At 38.0% G+C, this 23,101-nt stretch overlaps 1 protein-coding gene across 1 annotated transcript; it reads left to right on the forward strand.

Annotated features, from left to right (window-relative positions):
* The first annotated feature begins 922 nt into the window (after positions 1–922).
* LOC149298905 (transmembrane 9 superfamily member 3) lies at positions 923–16,757 on the forward strand. Its single transcript, XM_089486764.1, has 15 exons — positions 923–994; positions 4,867–5,062; positions 5,933–6,055; positions 6,504–6,664; positions 8,035–8,112; positions 8,880–9,011; positions 9,441–9,607; positions 10,324–10,418; positions 10,674–10,804; positions 14,095–14,234; positions 14,529–14,597; positions 14,981–15,127; positions 15,933–16,016; positions 16,371–16,447; positions 16,690–16,757. The coding sequence occupies exons 1-15, from the start codon at positions 923–925 to the stop codon at positions 16,755–16,757; spliced, it is 1,740 nt and encodes a 579-aa protein (XP_089342890.1).
* Positions 16,758–23,101: the final 6,344 nt, after the last annotated feature.

The raw sequence follows: 23,101 nt of genomic DNA on the forward strand, positions 1-23,101 counted from the left end.
GGTGTGGCTAGGGCTTTACCAAGCCTTTTCATGTGACCTCACTACTGTATATTTATGAAAGGTATTAAGATAATGTATTTTATTTGAATAATTGCTGTTTCTATAAACATTATTATTTTCATGGCTTTAGAACATTGGGGCACACTCACCAATCAGAGGAGAAAAGAAGAACAGTGTGATTTGAAGGCAAAAGGGGAACTGCTCCTCGTAAAAAAATGAAACTTAGGTATTTGTGTAACACACCATAACTCCCTCTAGTCTGGATTGTAAGCTAGTTTGTGCAGGGCCCTCCTCACCTGCTGTTTCTGTAAATCAAATAGTTATGTTTATACTACTTGTAATGTCCTGTCCACCTACTGTACAGCTCTGCGGAATACGATCGCACTATATAAAACAATTCTAAATACTCCAGTACAACTCAACGTTGCGGCATGTTACATTTATGGCTGTGAAAAGTCTATATATTTTGTTAGACCGGGTAAGTATAAAAGGGTAAAATAAGACATCCACCTGTGTGTCAATGAGACTTTAAATATGGCAAAGTATAGTATCATTCTTGGTGCGTGTGGCCATATCTATGTGTACCACTGTTACATAATTACTATCTATATACCACCTATATGCTACCGAAGCCTTACAATAGGTTATAGATCACAACCCTTTTGTGCCAACACAGGTATCTCTCCCCCCCCCCCGTCGACAGACCGTGCACTTCCGGGATGCTGGCAGGAGGTGAGGCACTTCCGGTCCGAAGCTCCGTGGCCGGATGACGTGGCTGAGCGGCCGCTGAGAGGGTGGCGGGTGTCGGAATAGGGCCAGTTACAGCAGCCGGAGGAGGACCAGCAGGAAGCGGTTGGTAGGAGGGACTACCGAAGGAGCCTCCGCGACATCGCCGCTGTTCGTCACGAAGTGCCAGGGCAGGATGAGACCGCTATCGCTGGTGCTGCTGTGTGTGTCCGTACTGTGTGTCACGGCGGATGAACATGAGCACACGGTGAGACACCGCGGATAGTGGGTGGGCTTTACACGTCCCTTGGTGTGTTCCGGGGTGAGGGATGGCTTCTGACTTTACAGCCAAAGGCTCAGGCCTAGGATGTGCTCGATTCCGGAGGACTTGATCCCGTCAGGCCTCTGTATGTGTGTAGTCAGGGCTTTACAAATGTCATTCCGAGCGCAGGCCCAAATTTGCAATTGTATCGCTCATCTGGTGCTAAGTACTTGCTGATAAATGGCTTCAGGCCTGCGTTCTGACACAGGATAGATCTCGAGACTCTGCACAGATCCTGTTCTACGAAGATCCTGTCATGTGTAACATGTTGGCTTCACATGTATCATTATGGCTGCGTTACAGAGTTATTATATCATTGTAAACCTCCACATGCTGCTAAAACTTGCTTTCATACATGGGTTAATTTGCTGAATTGTCCTGCACCCCTTAAAATGTAGGATTTAGACTAGATATGCTTGGGGTTAATGGTGTGCACTGATAAAGCATTTACAACCTCATTAGTTATTTGTGGATAGGTTGGTTTAAAACATTAGTAACCATGGTCGCACTTCATTTGTTTTGTGTTTCCAACAGTAAACTGTTGCTTTTACTAAACAGGGATACAATAGCAAACAAAGTATAGTTAGAAATGCATCTCATGTTTATTTACATGTGTTTATCTCGGTCGCAAGTAACTTCCAACCTTTTTTTTTAACCGGTGTTAGTGTCAACTGATTCGTCCCGACTATTGGGTAAATAGTCGCCATTCTTGTGGTACGTGTCCCCTGTGCCTTTTTTATGAATGCCTGGACAGTCACACCCTTGAGTTTCAAAGGAGCGTGAAGTTTATACCTGCATATCACAGGTATAAATTGGTAGACATAATCTGTAGAATTTTGAATGCCATAACGAATATTTCCTTATGGCATTAAAAATTCTACAGATCATGTCTACAATCCCCTACCCACACTTGTTCATTTAGATTTGTGAAAAGCCGACTGGGTATTCTCTGTTCCCAAAATGATTGTAATCATACCAATGCCAAACTACATGCTTTACAATGATGATGACTTCAGAGACCAAGTTCTTAATAACTAAAGTGGGGGTTTGCTGGACCGTTGCGACTTCAAAATTCATTATATGGTATTGAGGTCCCACCCTGGCAAGTTTCTCCTGCCTCTACATAATGTGTTTAATCAGTGATGTCACTGGATAAAAATCACTGATTTCTCTATACTTTATCCAGGGTCAACCAAGGCAAGGGTTTTCACAAACACCGTTTTTGATATTTTCTCGCCATGGTTACTTTCTGTTGGAACAATTGTCGAGGATCAAAAATACATCACTGTTCATTTTAACCCGTTTTAGACACACATGTTTCTTTGGGTTGTTCTAGGTTATTTATTATACATATGACTTTGTAGAAATGTGCTCAGGTGTATTTGACTTTTTTTTTTGTTTTCTCCAGCTTGCAAAGACCAGGTCACACTGTACATGCAGGCATTGTATTGTTCATGACCCCGACTACTGCCACCTTTGCACACCTGAGCTACACACCTTTACACTTCCTGGATTAGTAGCAGGAAATGCCACATACAAAAGTCCTGAACACATTTACTTTTCTCAGTACAAGCCTCACAGCACTAAGTAAATACAGTGCTGATTATAACATTATTTAATTGTTTGTTTTTATAATTTAATGCAAAGAAATGTTCCTGTGATGTTCATTTGGCACAGAAAGGTGAAAGAGACAGCAGTGAGTATAGAAAAGTAAAACTGCTGTCATGAGAATAGTATATGTAATTAAGATGGAGTGTTTATTACATTGTACTCTTAACTATAAAACTCAAGGAACATCTGCAGCATACACAGTAGTGATTTTCTCCCCACTGGTTAATATTGATATGTAATTGGTTCTTATATATAGTCAGCATCTGTAAATTAAAGAAGTTTATTATTTCAAGTAACTTAGCAGCTTCCGGAGTCGCCATTACCATATAGTACCCAATATAAATGGTAAGAGGGGTTTGCTTTTTCCCAGATAAAATTACCTGCAGGTAGGTTACTAGGCAAATACTTACTTTTCTCCTAGGTAGTAGCGTATATATTTAACCCCTTAATGACAAAGCCCGTACATGTGCGGGATCATAATGCATTGTTTTCAATGGGTTTAAGGACTGCCCATTGACCTTAAGGGGTTAAACACCCTTTTCATATAGGATCATATAGTACACAATGGTGTACCCAATGTATTGCATGACTGACAGCAATGGCAGCCTCCAGGTCTGCTGATACAGGACATTTATTGGTCTATGACTTAGTTATATGTAGCTATGCCCTTTTTCAGATGGGGAGCTGACATTGGTCTGGATGCCCTTTACATTTAAACTTGATACATGTTAAGCACCTCACAGATGAAACGGTTTCTAATGCCAATTGTTACATTCATTGAACAAATACTAGCTAACGTTAACCGGTAACTTAATGGTTTGTCACCTGTCTGCTAGGAGACCCGTGCATTCACTCGGCAGTGTTTTTTTTTATTTTTTCTGGTCCACATGAAAACCACAAATGGTGAGCATAGAGTAAAGGCATAGTGATATTATCCTGTTATCGGTAAAGCAGAAACCAGAGACTTATGAATCTCTAAAATACATGCATTCTCTTCAGTGTTGCTTTTCTTTAATACATTTCTTGGGTTTGTCTGTAAGATGCATTTATTTTATCATAGTCTTCTTCTCAATAGCGCCGGTTAGAAAGGTTTTGTTTTAGATCGGGAAAAAAAAAAAAAGAGAAAATTCTGGTGTACAGTTTTGTTTATCACCATAGCAACCACTTACAACTTTGCTTCAGATCTGCTCTTTGGTTTTGATGCAAACACTTAAAATATTGTGAGATGTGAAAGTTTTTTAGAATTCTAATAATTTATGTAAATTCCATTCCCATAGAATTTGCTGTTTCCAGAATACGGCCAGTTAAGACCCGGTGGGCACTCTCACTTTTTCTCTTTTCCACCAGAGATTTGCTTCTAATATACTGAAAACATTGCATCATTTATTGCAGTGCATATCATTTCACACAATATTATGAGGAATTGTGATATCTGTGTAATGTATCTGATGCCCATTGGTGGGTTCCTATGGGTTCTTTTACATGCAGGTAAATAAGTTCTGGTCCGTTAATAAATCTGTGAAAACAATGCCAGTGTCTTATTGTTTACAGATAACCGTCTATCTGTGGATATTCAGACATTCAGGATGGGCAATGCGTATAAAACTGTGTTAGTCGGTACAGGCTTTAACCCCACACCTGGTTCTTCCTGGCTTTTTGGGGGGACAGGAGTACATGCTGGCTAAATTGCTTCTTCCTCCATCTGTGTTTGAGTTCTTATGATACCGTTTGCAGTCCTTACAGCTAGAACAGAGGGGAATGAAAAAGAAAGGAGATGGTAAAACATGTGATAAATATATCTTATTTCAAGAAGTCAACTACAAAGGGGTTTATTCTCTAAAGGGAGAAACATGTATCTCTGTATTAGTATATGTGGGGCTTTATCCAACGCTGTAAACCAGAAAACAAAACTGATGCAGAGTAAGAAAGATCACAAGTTGTCGCGATGGCGTGGAACGTAATGGTTGATGCGAAGTGCTAAAAGTAGTTAAATAAACAGCCTATATCCGAGGACAGCAACATTTTGGGATACGCAATCTTTTCAACAGAAGACAAAAAATACAAAAAAAAAAAAAGGAAATATTTATTTCTTGTGTTTTAAAAGCTTCCATATATCATTTTTTCTGCTTCCTTGTGCATTAATGATAAATGTAATCTTTTTTTTTTTGTTTTGTTTTCCCCCCACCTTATTTTCTTTCTTTTTGTAGTATAATGACAAGGAAGAAGTTGTTTTATGGATGAACACAGTGGGACCGTATCACAATCGGCAAGAGACATACAAATACTTCTCCCTGCCTTTCTGCGTGGGGACTAAGAAAAGTATTAGCCACTACCATGAAACTTTAGGGGAAGCTCTTCAAGGAGTGGAGTTGGAATTTAGTGGCTTGGATATTAAATTTAAGGGTGAGTGCGCAAGTGTTATAAAAACTAAGAATATCATATTGATGTAATTAACCTATGCAATTAGTTCAGTATTATTGTATATTATAGAACATCAAATAATCTAAATCATCTGCACAGAAAAAATAGCAATGTCATTAAACTCTAACATTGATACATTTACTTTGAAAAAGCTGCTACGTAAGAATGGATTTTCTTTTTCATTTTGCTATGTTTTAAATACTGTTTGTGATGAATAGTTATGTGCTATGCTCTCTATATATCTACTTTGAAACTAATGATGATCAGAGTTAAATATATAGTTGGAACACAGATCCTAGATGCCCTGGGTTCTCTACCAGCACGTATTCACTAAAGCAGGAGTTGGCTAACGAAGCTCAAACTACATCAGGTCCGGCCTCAATGAGCTTCTGCTGCAAGAAAAGCTTTTTGGCCCTGTATAATACACAGTTCACACTTTCAGTGCCAAACATGTCTGCGATAGGTCCTTGACAAAATAAAATCATTCATGGCTGCATTCTGCCAGCTGATCTTTTAAACTTGGTGTAAAAACATTGATATACTTTATTTTTTATCTCTATTTTGTGTCTCAGCATAATTGTCTATTGTGTTTTAACCACGTGTTTCGCTCTGTAAAGCGTGAACATCTTATATGATCATTACCTAACTAGAGCGAGCTTTAGTAAAGCTACAAACATTGAAAGGGTTAAACGAGGGACTATTTTTTGGCGTCTCTGCAGCCATAGAATACTGCATTTTGCGGGGCTAGCCAGCCTCTTGTAAGAGAAGCTCACTAACATGTTAGGTACCATTCACTTTTTACTTGAAAATATATAGTTGTTGAATGAAGTATCTTTCTGTTTTTATGCGCAGATGATGTCATGCAGACCAGTTATTGTGAAATTGATTTGGACAAAGCCAAGAGAGATGCATTTGTTTATGCAATCAAGAACCACTATTGGTACCAAATGTACATTGATGATTTACCAATCTGGGGTAAGATATTGTATATTGGGATTTTTGTTTTTTTCCTTTATGATCAATTGAATACATTTAGATGGTCATATGATTGCGGAACCCCCCCATGCATTTGCAAAGTGGACCACACTGCTATCATATTTAAGGGACAAATTTAGGCCACTGACATTGCTCAGGGGAGATCAATCAATAATCAGTGACTTCAAATGTTACTCACAAGTGATCAGGTAATAATTATGTGTTTTTTGTTGTTTAAGCAGGGAGCAGCCTGTTTGGTCACTCCTGAAGGAGTGATCAAAGGGCTTGTGGGGGCTCTTTTTTGCTGCAGCAGACCAGCAGCAGCAGAGCCTTGTACAAAACGCATATTAACCCGTAAAATGCCGCAATTGCGGCATTGAAGGGGTTAATGCTGCACTGTCGCTGATATGGAATTATGGAATAATATAATTTGTTTATTAATACACAGGTATCGTAGGCGAAGCCGATGAAAATGGAGAAGATTATTATCTCTGGACTTACAAAAAACTAGAAATAGGTTACAACGGGAATCGTATTGTAGATGTAAATCTTACCAGTGAAGGAAAAGTCAAACTTGTCCCAAACACCAAAGTCCAGATGTCGTACTCTGTAAGTAGACAGTGGCCGTATAGCTGTGGGTTCTTGTTGCTATTGGGCAATGTTACTTTGTATTATTTCATCGGTTGACCAAATTGGATATCGGATGACTCTTTGCAGATTGTGGTATGAAATAAGCTTCAGTCTTTGATGTAAGATTGGCAAGTTAATGAACAAAGGTTTTGGTTTGAAACTACTGCGTCAATAGCCTTTCTTTGACATTATAAGGCCTGGCTTCAAAATTAGTAGACTATCCACAGGCAGTCCTTGTTAGAGTATTTTCTGTGACTTTACAGAGCACGCTGTAGTGTTTCTAACTTTTTATGGTATTTTAACAGCCCTAAACATTCTTGGCTTGTGGAATTGTGCGGTGTTTTCAAAAACCAGCACCCAAATCAAAAAAGCCATTGCCGACATATAATATAGCGTTATTTATTAACACATTCCACAGATCTGGATATTCACGCAAATGCTACTTGTCTATTGGTAAGACCCATGGCCGGAGTACACGTTTTTCTTTTCTGTAAAGTCTAATTAGATGGTACTTGAATCAGTCATTACAGTATGCAAAAATACTTGCGGCCCATGTTGGTGGCAACTCTGTAAATATATATCACGTATTTTGCTATGTATATTTAATCTCCTTATTAACGAGAGAATGGTCGGTCACATTGGGTCAGAATTAATCTGAGGGTCCAATCATTGTGAACTTTCTGCATAGTGATTGGACCCTGTCCAGCCCAGCATTGCAATTCTCTAGAACACAGAGGTGGATCCTGGTGCGCGTTGCAGGTAGGTAGGTAGACAACACCTATGTAAAGAGAGGTTAGGGAGGAGGACTTTGGTTCGAGGGGCAGTGGTTAGGTAGAGGCGCTCTTATGCAGGCGGAGGACAAAGACTACTGTGCTGGAGTGGTAACGGCAGAGAGGAGGACAACAATGACTCCCAGTGTTAGAGGAGCCTGTGAAGCAGGAGGCCCTCAGTATGTAGGTGGAGCACAAAGCTAGTTTAGTAATAGCTGCTTAAATGTCGGGCTATTTGAATAAACGAGTACTGTGGTCTTCAAGAGGAAGCATCTTGAGTCTTACATTTTATTGGTTTTGCATTATGCAGGCAATCTTACATAGAATCCAATGCATTTGTTTGCACAGATTTCATGCCTTTTCCTCCTTTTTTATTCTTTTTTACATATGTACCTTCATTATGTTTACATGGCCAGCCAGGATAGTTAACATTAATTGACTTGAATTATTGTGTTTACAGGGTATATTTCGGCTTGCGGTAATGCTGCTGTTAATAATTGACATAGGCATACTTCTCTTAGAAATAATATATGAAATTGTTTTTATAAAAAATGTTTTTTTTTCCCTTCTGTCCTAAAGGTTAAATGGAAGAAATCTGATGTTCGATTTGAGGATCGTTTTGATAAATACCTTGACCCTTCATTTTTCCAACACAGAGTATGTAAAACACTAATTCCTACTTAAAATCAAACAAAACTATTACCCATATAGTAGAGTAGTGTGCTTTTTTTATCCAGGTTTTGTGGGCACTTACGCTTTATTAATTATCGATTTATCCAAAGTGACATGTTAAATGCTATCAAAGTAGCATTCCAAGGTTCTGTTCCTGGGATCTTGCCAGTTACCGGCTATCTCATATATAAATATAGTGATTGTGACCTATAATAAGCAACTGCAGGTCGTGATCCCAAGCTATCCTAGGTAAAGATGCATAGATAGTGATGGCAGAAAAGAATGAATTGTCCCATCCAAAGAAGGCCATTCTTTACTCACTTTATGCAAATTCTCCCACAACTAATTGGGGTTTCATCTGCTAAAATATCAGTGAACCCTTTCCCCATCATTTTCCAAGGTACTCCTGACACCCCTTTTTTGTTTTACTTTGTAACCAGCTTAATAAGTGCTGTATTTATGTGAGGGGCAGCCCTGGGCCTGGTCTGTTGCTTGTTTTGTTTCGTTTCATAGATGCTGTGAGTACCGTAGTGTAAGTGGACCTGCTCCAAATAACGTACTCTCCTCTCTAACCAGCCCAACGAGCAGTGTGAACTAAGGAGCCTGATAGGACGATATTTGTCTGGCGCATGGTTTCCCCCAACAGCCCTATCTAGAAAATGTGGCTGACCCCTTACTGTAAATTGATTTTTCAAATGTTTGAACTGGTTACATGGTGTTCTTATGCTGACAGTTGTTTGTTTTTTACTTAGATACATTGGTTTTCAATCTTCAATTCTTTCATGATGGTTATTTTCCTGGTGGGCTTGGTGTCCATGATTTTGATGCGCACCTTAAGGAAAGATTATGCTCGATACAGTAAAGAAGAAGAAATGGATGATATGGTGAGTATATGGCACTAATATAGACTGATGTGTAAAGAAAAAAAAAAAAAATACTTACAAAATCTGTTTTTCCATGAATCACAATTGTTAGGTACTATTCATCAATTATTTCATTTTATCTTTTTTTCATTGGACTTCTGTTTTTAAATTATTTTTGCAACCATTTATTTCATATTTGTTACACTGCTTAATCCTGGGCATAATATATTCCCTTATAGTTTTGCACTGGTCGGCAATATTTTCATAGTTGTGAATGTTGCAAACTGTCACGGTTCCAGATTTGTCAGTTGTGTCTTATTTGCTCCTAGAAGTCAATGCGTAGCCCATTTTCAATTTATCTTGTCAAATATTGTTTAAATGTTTTCCCTCCCACTGTTCCTTTCAGATTGCACGCTTGCTATTTAATTGTACGCTTTCTTTCATTTCTAGGACAGAGATTTGGGTGATGAATATGGTTGGAAGCAGGTCCATGGTGATGTTTTTAGGCCATCAAGTCATCCACTAATGTTTTCGTCTTTGATTGGATCCGGGTGCCAGATCTTTGCTGTATCGCTCATTGTAATCATTGTTGCCATGATTGAAGATCTATATACAGAGTAAGCGTAATATTTGTTTCCTGACAGACAGCTCGGTAATCTCCCTAGGGGCCCTATTTAACTTTTACATGTGTGCTTGCCTTACATCTCTAATGAAAGTGCCTTCTATATTCCCTGATTGGTTTCACAGCTTCAGAATGTCACCTTAGCATATCTGTGTCTCAGCCTTTTTCTGAGATATATACCTTATCTACAATTTTAGACATGTAATTATTTTATTGTTAGCTGATATTGCATCACATATTGCATAAGGGGGTATGAATTAGCATAACTGATTTTTTTTTTCATTACTAGCTTTTTCATAATGTGTTCTATCTCTGTTAGTTTAGCATTATCTACTAGACACACATCCTGATGCCTTATCATACTGCATGTGTTACTGCAATGGCTTTGTATAGCCAGACACACTCAACAAATGAGTCTGTGAAGCAACATACGGTACATTAGCATTGCCATAAAGGATCAACTCGGCGTGGTGTATTAGAGAGGAAAGTCACCTAAAATATCAAATGACTGCCAACCTTATTATCTATAGATAAGTAAAGTTTATTGGAACAAAATGAGGAAAATAACAGGTTAATAACCTCTGCTACTCTATAAAACATCCACTGCTTTACCCAGTCTTACCCTACATTGATTCTAATATTGGATAAATGCAAACTTTACCTACTCATACTTTTTTTTTTTTTCTCAAAAACATTTTTTTCTTTCTTTAGGAGGGGATCCATGTTAAGTACAGCTATATTTGTCTATGCAGCAACATCTCCGGTAAATGGCTATTTTGGAGGAAGCCTTTATGCTAGGCAAGGAGGTAACGCATACTTTTATATAATACACAGATATCCCTGAACTATTTCTTCTCAAACAGACCATAAAATGAAAGAAAAAAATGTTTCGTTTTATTGTGCTGTACAAGTGATCCAATTGACTTTGCTTCCTATCGCCGCTATAAAAATTTCAGAATAAGGTTTTATTTTTTTGTTTTGAGTGTAAAAAGTGGATTACAGTTTTCCCATTTGTACTTTTGAGTGTCCTTTATTCACAAATAAACTATATTTACCTGCAGGTAGAAGATGGATAAAGCAAATGTTTATTGGAGCTTTCCTTATCCCAGCAATGGTTTGTGGGACTGCGTTCTTTATCAACTTCATTGCAATGTATTATCACGCTTCAAGGGCAATCCCATTTGGTACTATGGTAAGTTGTTGCTTTGTTTCTGTTAATTGTGATGGCAATCAAACACTTTTTGTCAAATTTAGCATGATGAAGGGAAATTCTTCTCAACATGCGTTTACCACATTCTTTTGTAGTGGTAAAATATTGATAATGTACGGATACGTCATTTGTTGAAGCTATTCCCTTTGTTTCTGAAACACCTGAATTATTTTATTACATAGAAATATTACATCGTGGCAAGGTAGATATTTAGATTTTATCAAACTAATGGTGCATTCCTGTTAATGGTTTGAATAAAGCTCGACGTTTAATAGCACAGTCCATTGGTGGTTCTAAGGTATGGATGTAGTTACTCTGAAAGCTCTAACAGGTTCCTTTGTTTCAAACAAGGCCACAGATCTCTTAAACAAGCAAATAACCAAATGAATATGTATTTAAATGGCTTGTGTATGGGGTTTGTTGCTCTTTGTATGATGCAAATAGTTTATTTTTTCAAATAGTTTGAGTTTAGCATATTGGGCACGGTTAAAAACACAGCTTTCCATACCTTGTTAGCATTATGGATACCGGATTGCATGGTGAAGTAACATGCAGATGTTCCTTCCTGGCTGTCCATGGCAGCATTAACTTATGGGTTAGCTCTTGCAGCTGATTGGACAGGGAATGAAGCAGAGATCCCAAATAGTCCCCTTTACCCCAAACCCCCAGTATTTTTCTCCTGTCCTTCATTAGAAAGGTGGCTTTTGTTTTACAAACATTGTTTTATGGCCTTTCCTGGCTTTGGTTTTAGCCGTATCTAGGGGAATTCAGCCTCTTTCCTGGAAGCTGCAGTATGTACCTTCTCACCAAGTTGTCAGTGTGGTCCCCTTCTTAGTGACCAGAGGGTAAACCTATGCCACTCGCCCACCATACTGCTGAAGGCTTGGTTGCCCCCCAGTTCTCTTCTTGGAGGTTAAGTCCGTTTCTATCGGCAGGTCTTTACCTTCAGAGAAGGCCCAGTTTGCCAATGTGGTCCAAAGTTTGGCTGGGGCCTTGCCTCAACCGCAAACAGGAATACTACGAAAACAGATATTTATTATTTTGCCCTCCTCGTTTGGGTACCCATAAGTAAATGCTGCCATGTATAGCCGGGAGAACTAAAAATTAATCCATAATTACATAGTAACATAGTAACATAGTTCATAAGGTTGAAAAAAGACCAAAGTCCATCAAGTTCAACCTATATACATATTGTGTCCCTACTGTGTTGATCCAGAGGAAGGCAAAAAAAAACCCTTATGAAGCAGATGCCAATTGCCCCATACCAGGGGGAAAATTCCTTCCCGACTCCAAATATGGCAATCAGAATAAATCCCTGGATCAACGTTCTGTCCTTATTAATCTAATATCCATAACTTGTAATATTATTGCTTTCAAGAAACACGTCCAGGCTCCTTTTGAACTCTTTTATTGAGTTTACCATTACCACTTCCTCTGGCAGAGAGTTCCATAATCTCACCGCTCTTACTGTAAAGAACCCCCGTCTGTGCTGGTGTAGAAACCTTCTTTCCTCCAGCCGTAGAGGATGTCCCCTTGTTATAGATACAGTCCTGGGTATAAATAGGTCCTGGGAGTGATCTCTGTACTGCCCCCTTATATATTTATACATAGTTATTAAATAACCCTAATTCTGATAATCTTTCTGGGTACTGTAGTCCTCCCATTCCCCTTATTACTCTGGTTGCCCGTCTTTGAACCCTCTCCAGCTCCACTATATCTTTCTTGTACACAATTAGCATAACTTTCTTTGCTTTACCCCATGGCAGCATTACTTTGTCTTCCTCTTTTGCTGTTTGACTAGTCACTAGACTGGGGGGTTTAGGTTGGAGGGATCTATTTTAGGAACAAAATATGTTGCCCTGTGCCCTCAGTCACTCTCACACTCACTCACTCTTTATCTCATTCATGCTCTCTCTCATGCTCTCTAAATGTTTCCCTACCTTCCCGACCGTTTCTGGATTTAGTGCTGCATCTTCTATTTTCTCTCTTAAATCCTTATTCATCGTCCGCTTCTATGCGGATATATGGTGAGAGCGAATAAGAGTGTGAGAGAGTGTAAGTTAATGTGGACCCCCATTTTCGTCTGAGCCCACGTCTGGCCTATTTTTCCTGGGTTTCGTGCAAATCGCCAAATTGACCACAAACCCTAATACACAAGTCTGGTTTCCAGTTTGTGGCCACTAGGTGGCACTGTAACCACCCATTAGCTTCAATTTGCCGTGATTAGGTTTCTCCAGCATGTGACTGTGTAGCGCTTGTAAGTGCTTACGAGTTTGTTCAAACTCTCTTCTGTACGTCTTAAACTGATTTAGTGTTGCAGAGTTTAATACCTTTCGAACAACCTTTGTTTAGGATTCAGATGTTGATTGTACCCCCATGTATTGTTTTTATAGAATTACTTGCCATTAAAATGTTTTGTGTTTTTGTTTTTTTTTGTTTGTTTTTTTTCCCTTCAAATTTTACTTCTAAATAAATAGTTGAGTCCCTTAGAATAGACCATCTTTGACATGCTTCTAGAATTGATCTACTACTGGTGTAGTTTTCCTATCCAGTGCCAGGAAGATTCTTCAGCCCCTGTCAGAAAAGCTTCTAATGTGGGTCTCTGGCATGTGCTGAACGTGCATTTTCCCAGTATTGCATTCCTTGGTAGTAATCTGTATATCATTCAGTCTTTGGGAATGCTGACAGAGGGGCATTCCATCTGCATTAAAGCTTTCTTTTTGGTTCTATGGGTTGCGCTTTAAGTACACACGTGTTTAATCTAGACAACTATGTATTTTTGGAAGTTTAGTTGGGGTCACACAGGGCTTTTTTTTTTCTTTTTCTTTTCTAAGAAAAGCAAAATTTAACCTCTGAGTTTTACGTGCCTGGAAAATATCCAGGGTAATTGAAGCTGGTACTTCACTTACAAATAAAACTTGCTCTTACATGTTAGAGATTTATGTTTCGAAACCGTTTCTGCATTGAATTGGGGCTTTAGGGGGAAGTATACTTGAGCTTTTGTCAATGTCAAATCCTGATTTTTCTTTGTCGCAGTTTCTGCATTGGTATATATAATAATATGTTTGTGATTTGTTAAAGTTGCTTGAGTGTTTTTAAGTTGCCACTTTTACCTGTTTTTACATTAATGTCAGCTGTATTTGAGGATTCGTAATGAAAGTTACAATCCTGGGTAGGAAGCAGCAGTGATGACCATTTGGAGATGTTCTTATACGTCTCTGCTCCAATCAGTAATAAGACGCTTAGTAATCCAAACACATGATGTTCCCTAGGTTGCCGTGTGCTGCATTTGTCTCTTTGTGATACTTCCATTGAACCTGGTGGGGACTATTCTTGGTCGGAACTTGGCAGGACAGCCCAACTTCCCTTGTCGCGTCAATGCTGTCCCACGTCCCATTCCAGAGAAAAAATGGTAAGTACAATTTAATTGAATGTGTAAGTGTTTGCACTGATATACTATTATGATTATGTAATAATGCTCCAAAGGGATTTTTACCAATGAGTTGTTTCCACTAGCTATAAAGTATCAACAGGGAAAATGAATGGAAACCCCATATCCATAATTCTTAGGAATTGTGTTTTGTGTTTGTGTTGACACTTGTACCATGGATACTTCCATGAATGCCGTTTTTATTGTGTGCAAAGCATTGACACTTGATATGAGATTAAATACGATTTTCCAAAAGTAATGCCTTGTTCATTGTAGGTTCATGGAGCCGGCTGTCATCGTTTGCCTGGGTGGCATTTTACCTTTTGGATCCATTTTTATTGAAATGTAAGTGTATTTGTTGTCAATACTTAGTGTAGTCAATATGGAGCATGTAGTTTTTCAGTGTTATATATTATATATAGCTTATGCTCCTGAGTTTGGATAATAAGGCTGCTGAGTGTAAGGATTCATGTTAGCCCTTATGTTAGCATGTTATAAAAACGTCACAGCACCCCTACACAAGCTGCTTGTTGGAGAAGTAGGCCCTTTGAACTTGGCCCTAATCTGTTGTTAATGACGTCTGTCATATTTTATTACTGAGCAAACACATGGCGTTAATATGCCACATACATGGGGGAGGGCTAACAACACGGCAAGATTCTGTGTTGGGTGGCTGGTTTAGAATTCTCTTTAGTTCATATAACTCATATTTGCTTTTTCCTCCCTAGGTATTTCATTTTCACTTCATTCTGGGCGTATAAGATCTATTACGTTTATGGATTTATGATGCTGGTGCTCGTTATCCTCTGCATTGTAACTGTTTGTGTGACCATTGTATGTACATACTTTCTCCTGAACGCAGAGGATTACAGGTGGTATGTATTCCCTTTTTCTTGACCTCATGTTTATAACAAGAAAAACTGGCGTGTGTGTAAATGGAGTATATAAGTATTGAGACATCTCTCCTAATTAGGGGTTTCAGCCACATCCATTTCTAACAGATGTACATAGGTGTCCATCTCCATAGACAAACATTGGCAGTAGCATCGGTTGTGCTGAGGAACTTAGTGATGTTGAACATGGCACTGTCATAGGTTGCCACCTTTTACACAAGTCAGCTTGTGAAATTTGTGCCCGGTATCCGGCAAAATGGCGGCGCTTGCAGTGACGTCCTCTCGCTTATCCGCCAATTGGTGAAAGATGTCACGACAAGCACCACCATTTCCGTGAAAGTTCCCGCTGGGTTATGTCCACGGAGATGCAGATGAAGATTAGGGGATAGCGGATTGAAGATAGAATAGAGAAGAGAAGATAGAAGTCGCAGAAGTGTTTGACAGAGAAGGTAGCAAAACAGAGAGGGGGAGAGAGAGAGAGAGAAAAAGATTTGCGAGTGAATGTAGATCCATGAATTTCTGAAGACAAATTTGAGCTTTTTGCCTTTTCTCCCCATTTGTGTGTGGGCGGGGGCGGGGGGGAATCTGACCTCGTTTTCTGAGCTTTGTACTAATCACCAAATTTATCAAAAGTCCTATTGCAAATTTTCTTATGGGTATATAGATTATTCATTATGCTGTGTCCCACCATACTGCCCCTTTAATACAGTTTTTAACAAGCAAAGTAGTTGATTTCTTTGCAAATATATTTTGTATATCTTTTGCTAAAATGTGTCATCTCTTCTAGGCAATGGACAAGCTTTCTTTCGGCTGCATCAACTGCAATCTATGTTTACATGTACTCATTTTACTACTACTTTTTCAAAACTAAGTAAGTACATTTTTTTTATATACATTGTGAGATATGCTTTGTTTCATCAGTTATTCTTATATGTAGGAAAATACTACAAATTACTTCTGTATGAGCAGTGAATCGTTGTGTTTTACAATAGATGAAACGAAGCTTAATTTTGATATATATTTTCTATATACTGTTTTGTTGATTTCATACTGCTTTAGTTTTAATTTACTAGCATTGCCGCCCAGGACATTGTGTGTATGGTTCACCAGATTTTAATTTGAGCCCTGCCTTTAAGAATATTTCTCTCCTTTTGATGTTTTTTCCCCCCCAGGGCCAATGCTCTCTGCATTAAAACTAATCTATCTTCTCTCTCTACTTTGCCAGGATGTATGGATTGTTTCAAACGTCATTTTACTTTGGATATATGGCAGTGTTTAGCACAGCCTTGGGAATCATGTGTGGTAAGTTCCCTTAACATAAATACCTTATTCAATTTGAATGTTGTGGGAACAAAAAAACCCCTGTCATTTTAAGACCCCATCTGCAAGGGGTACATTATCCTAATGGACATAGTTTAAACATGTACCTATATTTCATTATATATATATATCAATATTGGCGATTTAATCAAATTGTTTTATATAATCAGTATAAGTTTATATCTTCTACATTTTCTTAATCTTTTTTTTTTCCCCTTTTATAGGAGCAATTGGTTATATGGGAACAAGTGCCTTTGTTCGAAAAATTTACACTAATGTGAAAATTGACTGAGGAAATCCAAGAGGAATGGGAACTTTGGATCGGCTACTACTTTTTCTGGGGTGCGGGTGAAAAATGCACATTAGTGCCAGAAGAGATTGGGTTTTAACACTGGGTACTGTGTTGGTCTCCGTTATGTGGATGGCTTAAAACGGCATCTATTTCATTGATCCTTGGTTCTTACTGACTGCTTTCTCCAACCGTTCACAGAAAATGCTTGGATAATATGCAGTAAGCATTACTACAGTACATGGCTAATCTTCCCAAAAACTAGCTCATTAAAGATGAATAGACTAGCTCTCTTCAGTGAAGAGGACAAACAGTTTATTTAAGGCATTTGTTCCATTAAATAAAAAGAGGGAAACTTGGCTGCTCAAACTAGTTGATTAGTAGTCTTCTTGGTACCTTCTAAATGCTCTAGAAATGCTGTTCCAGGAAACCTCCTTTTCTCTAATTTTTGTTGCCACTTTAAAGATGGGTGTTTATATTTTGACTGTGGTGTCCATTATTATGCAGTGTTAAATATAGCTGCACCTGTTTTGTTACAAAAAAAAAGTAAAAAATGAAAGAAAAAATCCCTTGTACGTAATAACCTTCCATATAAATGGACCAGTTTCCCACATATTTATCTCTGAAACAAATGAAATGGCAGTTCAGAAATCAATAGAATGAAATAGGAAAACAGGTCTTCTTTCCACTGCAATTTATTGTATAACTATGAATGGGAAAACAGTTGAAGAGTGTTTTTTTTTTGTTTTTTTTTTAACCATTTTCAGGTCTAGATTAAAAAAAAAAATCTTTTAACAAAATTCCAATGTAATGTTCGTAGATTCAAATTAATTTTGTTTCCATGTGGGTTTTTTTTGGTCGAGGGGGGAGGGCCTCAACAAAGGCATTTTTCTTAAAATGTAAAAGGGGAGTTGTATATAACATTAAATAATGTAACTTAGGTTTAGATCCCAATGTATTTGGATGTACAGGTTTACTACAGAGTACTTTTTTCTGACAATGGTTCATTGTATAAAATCTGTGGAGTCTGGTGGCTTTTACATCTTGCTTGCCATTGCATGAGGCTATGGTTTTCTCAATGATGTGTGTATGTTAGCTTTTTCTTTCTTCTGAAGCTCCTACATGAAATGTCAAATTTGTAATTTAGAAACATCTAATTTTTTGTTAATCCTGTCTGGACACTTGTGAAACATCTGAAGCACTGCGGCTTTAGAGTGTTCAGAAAACTGAAATAAAATTTTCAGACAAATCGTCTTGCTTTAAAAACTTTTGTTTTCCTTTTTTTTTTGTAAAGTAATTATGCAGGCAATAGTTGTACCATTGATTACCCCACCTTTATGAAGGCATATACTTGATGCAATATTTTGATTGTTGTGGTTTGTGTGACTTTCTTTTAATAACTGTAAGAGGGTGACTGCAAAGAATATATGCAACAATGTAATTTTTCCTTACTTTTTATTGACTTTATTCCTTAGTCAGAAGGAACCATTAATGATTGGGCATGAGAATCTTTACTAACCATGCCATTGTGATCTGCAGTAAAGAGGACATTCCAGGCCAAAATAAGTCAAAAAGCAAATTAAATAATTTGGATAAAAGACATGGACAACAGTATGGGAACTATATTTTAATGTTGATAAATACAAAATTATTGAAGAAACACAAGAAGGCAAAGAACACAATCTTAAAGTAGAAAACTAGAGAAAATACTGTTTGTTTTTTTATGATTTCCATAGAGATGTGTAATGTTTGCAAGATAGCGGATTATAGTTGCAGAGTAAATTTTGCCTTGAGACTGCATATCCAGAAGGACATGAAGACCCAGAAGAGTTGTTGGAACTGGAAATGCTTTACAGACAAAATAAAGAATTGAAATAATGAATCTGAGCTTGGAGGGGAAATACAAGCAAGCGTACAAAACCTAACAGTTAAAATCTCGGAGGTTTAGCAATAACAAAAAAAATTCTAGTTCGCTTGGTTAATACAGGCATGGCATTTAAATATACATCACACACACAAATGTATCCTGGACTTGTGAAAGGGGTATATAGTGGCGGTGTAGAACAGATTTGTTTTTGTTTTTATTCACCTGTTAAGTATTTTATCCTTTTTTAGGATTGTATATGTCTTGTTTTAAAATACGGTTTCCTCTATAAATGTTGAAATTTATTTAATTTAGTGGACCTGCAACACTCCCTAAACAAATGGATTGGAATGACTAGGAGACAAAAGTTAACTTCCTATACCTCATTCCGCTGCAGTTTAAAGACGTGGCTCCATATGGCTAAGTACTAAATACTGTACACTTCTGTATTGGTGTCAGAGAGTGCAAAGAAACTGGCAGAAACTGAAAGCTTGTGTGGCTCTACATCTATGTGACTCTTGGGTAACTAATGTTATTTAAATAGTTCTAGGTAGAAACATGTTGTGGGCTTATTTTTAGATTGTCTGCAAGATTACCCTGAAGCACAGTTGTCAGACGTAATATTTTTTCTTTAAAGCATAAAATAAATTGATATAAATTGGGTATAAGGCATATTGGGGCAGAGTGGCATATAGGGGGGTATAAGGTATATTGGGGCAGAGTGGCATATATGGGGCAGAGTGGCATATAGGGGGGTATAAGGCATATCTGGGACTGAGTGGCATATAGGGGGTATGTGGCATATACAGGTGTATAAGGCATATCTGGGGGGGCAGAATATCAAGGCGTGGGGCAGATGTGCATAACTGGGCGGCACGTTGGCAAATAAAAAGGAAAAAGACAATGCATTTTTCTCAATCATAGTTTTTATTACATATGAAAAAAGTACATGTAAATTAATATTTACTAATAAAACTTTTTTATAGAGAGGTCTTATATTCAGGCTTTTTTTTTTTTCTAAATTAGTATGCAAATTTTGGGGGGTTGTCTTATCATCAGAGTCACCTTATTATAATCAAGCAAATACGGTATTTACCTAATTTTTAGACCTGCTAAGAAACAGATGAGTATTTGTTTTTTCTGATATGTAAAACCATAGAATTCAAAGAGGGGTGTACTTTCTTTTTCACACGATTGTAAGTATGTAACACTCTACAAAAGACAGCGCTTAAATACATATAAAAACAATAATTTGAATACATATACAGACAAAAAAAAAATATACAATCAATAGAAACAACAAAAAATACACAGTAATAAATAAAATACATAAAAAATATCCTAAACATTTTTGATATAAATACACAAATATATAAATAAATCAAAACAGTAAAATAATCAACCTGCCCCACCAAGGGTTAAAAAATATACAGGAAGAAAATATATAAATAAAAATAGAAACCTACCACTGAGAAAACACAAGCAGGATGCGTTTTGTAAAAACCTCCTCAGCTGCAGTGGTTCGCTACCTGTTGGAGAACCTGTACTAATCTACTGTTACCTCTTCCCACTCCCGTATCCAGGATTTCACCCGCGCCGCTCCTCTCCTGTGGAATTCCCTTCCCCGTTCCGTCAAACTTTCTGCCTCGTACGCGACTTTCAAAACCTCTCTGAAAACCCACCTGTTCAGGGAAGCGTACAACATTCCATACCAGTACTCCCAACCATCATCATAATCAAGCCACCTGAACAATCAACAGCTTCAACACATCATCACAACCAGATCAACTCATCCCCATCCAAGCAGTCCTCTCCTATCGTGTCACTCACCTCAACCACCGACTAGATTGTAAACTCGCAAGAGCAGGGCCCTCTTCTTTGCACCAGTTTGTTATTGTATGTGTTTATAAATTGTTCTAATAAATGTAACAACGCTGCGGAATCGGCCGGCGCTTTATAAATAAATGTAATGTAATGTAATCCAGACTAGCAGCTTGATATTCGCCACACTGACTGCAGATTAGGGGAAGACTTAAAGTCCCATTGCGGGACTGTCCCGGACATGTGGTCACCCTACTCTTCACCCATGCAAAAACGAATTGGCAGCTAAAGGAAGCACTTGTTTCCCAGGGGTTTTAACCAGTTATTAAATCACATTTTATGAACAATTAATGTAGAAACCAGGTAATTCTGAAGAACTATTTTTCTTGCCACTATACCACCTATAACAGTCCTATAATATTATTTAAACATTCTTGTAGATGATACGACAATTTTATATGCAAGTTGTAAACACTTGGAATGTATGTGGCCAGCCCATTTAGGTTGCTTACCGTAAATTTATCAGTTGACAGAAAAAACTGTTCATCAAAAAGGCAGGAAAAGGGCTATGCATATATTGATCTCTACTCTTTTCGGGACGTATAATTTCCCTTTAAATGTTCCTAGGATCCTGCTATAGAAGACAGAGTTCAAACATTTACTGTTGTCTCAATATTGATGTAGTTAACAACATTACAACAGGAAACAGCTTAACCTTGGCATGAGAAAAAGATAGTAAATGTTTTTATTGGGCTATATTTAAGCATACCTTGTTAAATTCCAGGGCCAATTGACTCAGACCACCTGAAGACTATTAAGATGAGTCAATAAAGCATGCCCTGGAGTGACAGAATTTGTATTCATTTAATCACTGTTTTCCCCCTTCTTTTTCAAGCGGCTATGGCTATTAAGCCATTTAGTGACGTACATTTCTGTGTAACTGGTAACATTATGTATAATGATGACCGTAGAGCATCACTAAGACTTAATACTGTAGGCATTTTTTATTTACTAGAAAAACTAGAGTGGCAGACATTAGTCATCTGGTCCCTTTAACTGTACCGTTATTTTTTGTTTGTTTTTAAACGTTTGATATCTGATGCATTCACTGCTGATCTGTTCATATGATCTGTTCTGTTTTCATTTGTAATTAAATGCAGTAAGTAAAGCATGCTTGACCAAGATGCCTCAAATCTCTTTAGTACCTAGGCATTTTAATAAATACCCGCATTAGCATTGTGCGTTGTGATTTCAACTCTCTCCTTCTATTATTTATTATGAAGAACACTGGCAGATTTTTGCAGCAAGGGGGCCTGACCTGACCCTGCATAGTGTATGATTCAATGGGTAAGAAGATGGAAGATATCTCTCTGAATTAACTATACAATATACAGGGTCAGTAAAAATCTTCCTTCAGCAGAAGTTCCCTTTAGCCTGGCACATGGGGCATTGCACAGAGCGATTTTCAGCCCAAGGGCAATTCCATTCAAATGGTTCAGTAATAAAGCAGACAGAAATATATTTGGCAGATAATACACTAGCAGGCTAGCATCAGATATTTACATTTTAGTGTTTGAGCTACAACTCTGTCAAGACCTACCAAACTGAAACGCCCACCCTGGATTTTCTCATGTTTCTCCCCTCGTTCCCCAGGGAGCCTCCTCCTAAAAAAAGCTAATCCACCTATTTTCTCTCCATATTTCAAATCACTCCCTTCAAAGCAAGGCGTTGCTATTCGATGTAAGTACTGTGGTGACCCCTTGGGTAAGCTAGGTGTCATGGAGTTGTACTGGTTGCACCCTCGACATGACATCCCCGGTTACACGGCTCAATGTGCACCATCCAGTACCTAAAACATGTCTAAGCAAAGTGTTGTGTAGTTAAGGATTAAAATGCAAATCGGTTTTGTAATGGCATAACAAAACATGGTTTTATATCTTTAGAAGGGAAGCTCAGATTTTCCTTGTGTGCGTTATAGCATCCTGGGTCGGCAGTTTTTAATATATACGTTTAGATATCTAGATTATAAAAGCATAGACCAAATGCCACACCAGGCAACAATACTCCCTGCTGTCCTCAGTTTTGTCATCCATTTCTTGTAAAAATGAATTTAACATTTAGTTTGCATTTAAATGGAACCTTTAAATTCAAGCATTTGATTGCTCAACTCACACTGCCCTAGTGCTTTACATGACTAACTGGTTGGATTGCCATACATGACAGCATGTCAGTCGTAAAGCACTGCCTCAGAAGGTCCTAATAGAGGCAAGAGAGGTGAGTGTACATACTGTAAGTGATCGCTACAGTTCCTGCACCCAATTATTGAGACAGTTACAGTGGCACTCCAAACCCCCACCCAATTCAGGCGCCAGAAATAGTACTAGACACTAGAGTACCAGGCTGGCGAATTTCTGGCCTTGAAAACATTTCGTTTAATATCTTGATATAGTGGTAGAAATCACCCATAATTAGTTGCTAACAGCAACCGTACATGTCTTCCTTTTCATTTTAGTGATACATTTCTTGTTTTCTACTTGTTAATTCCAGCCATTCATTTGCCTGGTGGCTCATGCCCTGCTACTTGCAGGCAGCATCTTCAGATCTACAATGTGCTTTTTCTCCTAGCTGCAAGTTTCAGGATCAAACCATGAGTGATCTATCA

The sequence above is a fragment of the Sceloporus occidentalis genome, unplaced genomic scaffold (assembly GCF_023333645.1).
Source record: "Sceloporus occidentalis isolate IW3139 unplaced genomic scaffold, rSceOcc1.0.p SCAF_30, whole genome shotgun sequence".
Taxonomy (NCBI): Eukaryota; Metazoa; Chordata; class Lepidosauria; order Squamata; family Phrynosomatidae; genus Sceloporus; species Sceloporus occidentalis.

Bases quoted from the DNA above. Each gene is read 5' to 3' on its own strand.
- LOC149298905 (XM_089486764.1), top strand. From the start codon at position 923: ATGAGACCGCTATCGCTGGTGCTGCTGTGTGTGTCCGTACTGTGTGTC. The intron at 9,608-10,323 runs GTAAGCGTAATA...TTCTTTCTTTAG, and splicing joins ATTGAAGATCTATATACAGA to GAGGGGATCCATGTTAAGTA. The intron at 16,448-16,689 runs GTAAGTTCCCTT...CCCCTTTTATAG, and splicing joins AGCCTTGGGAATCATGTGTG to GAGCAATTGGTTATATGGGA.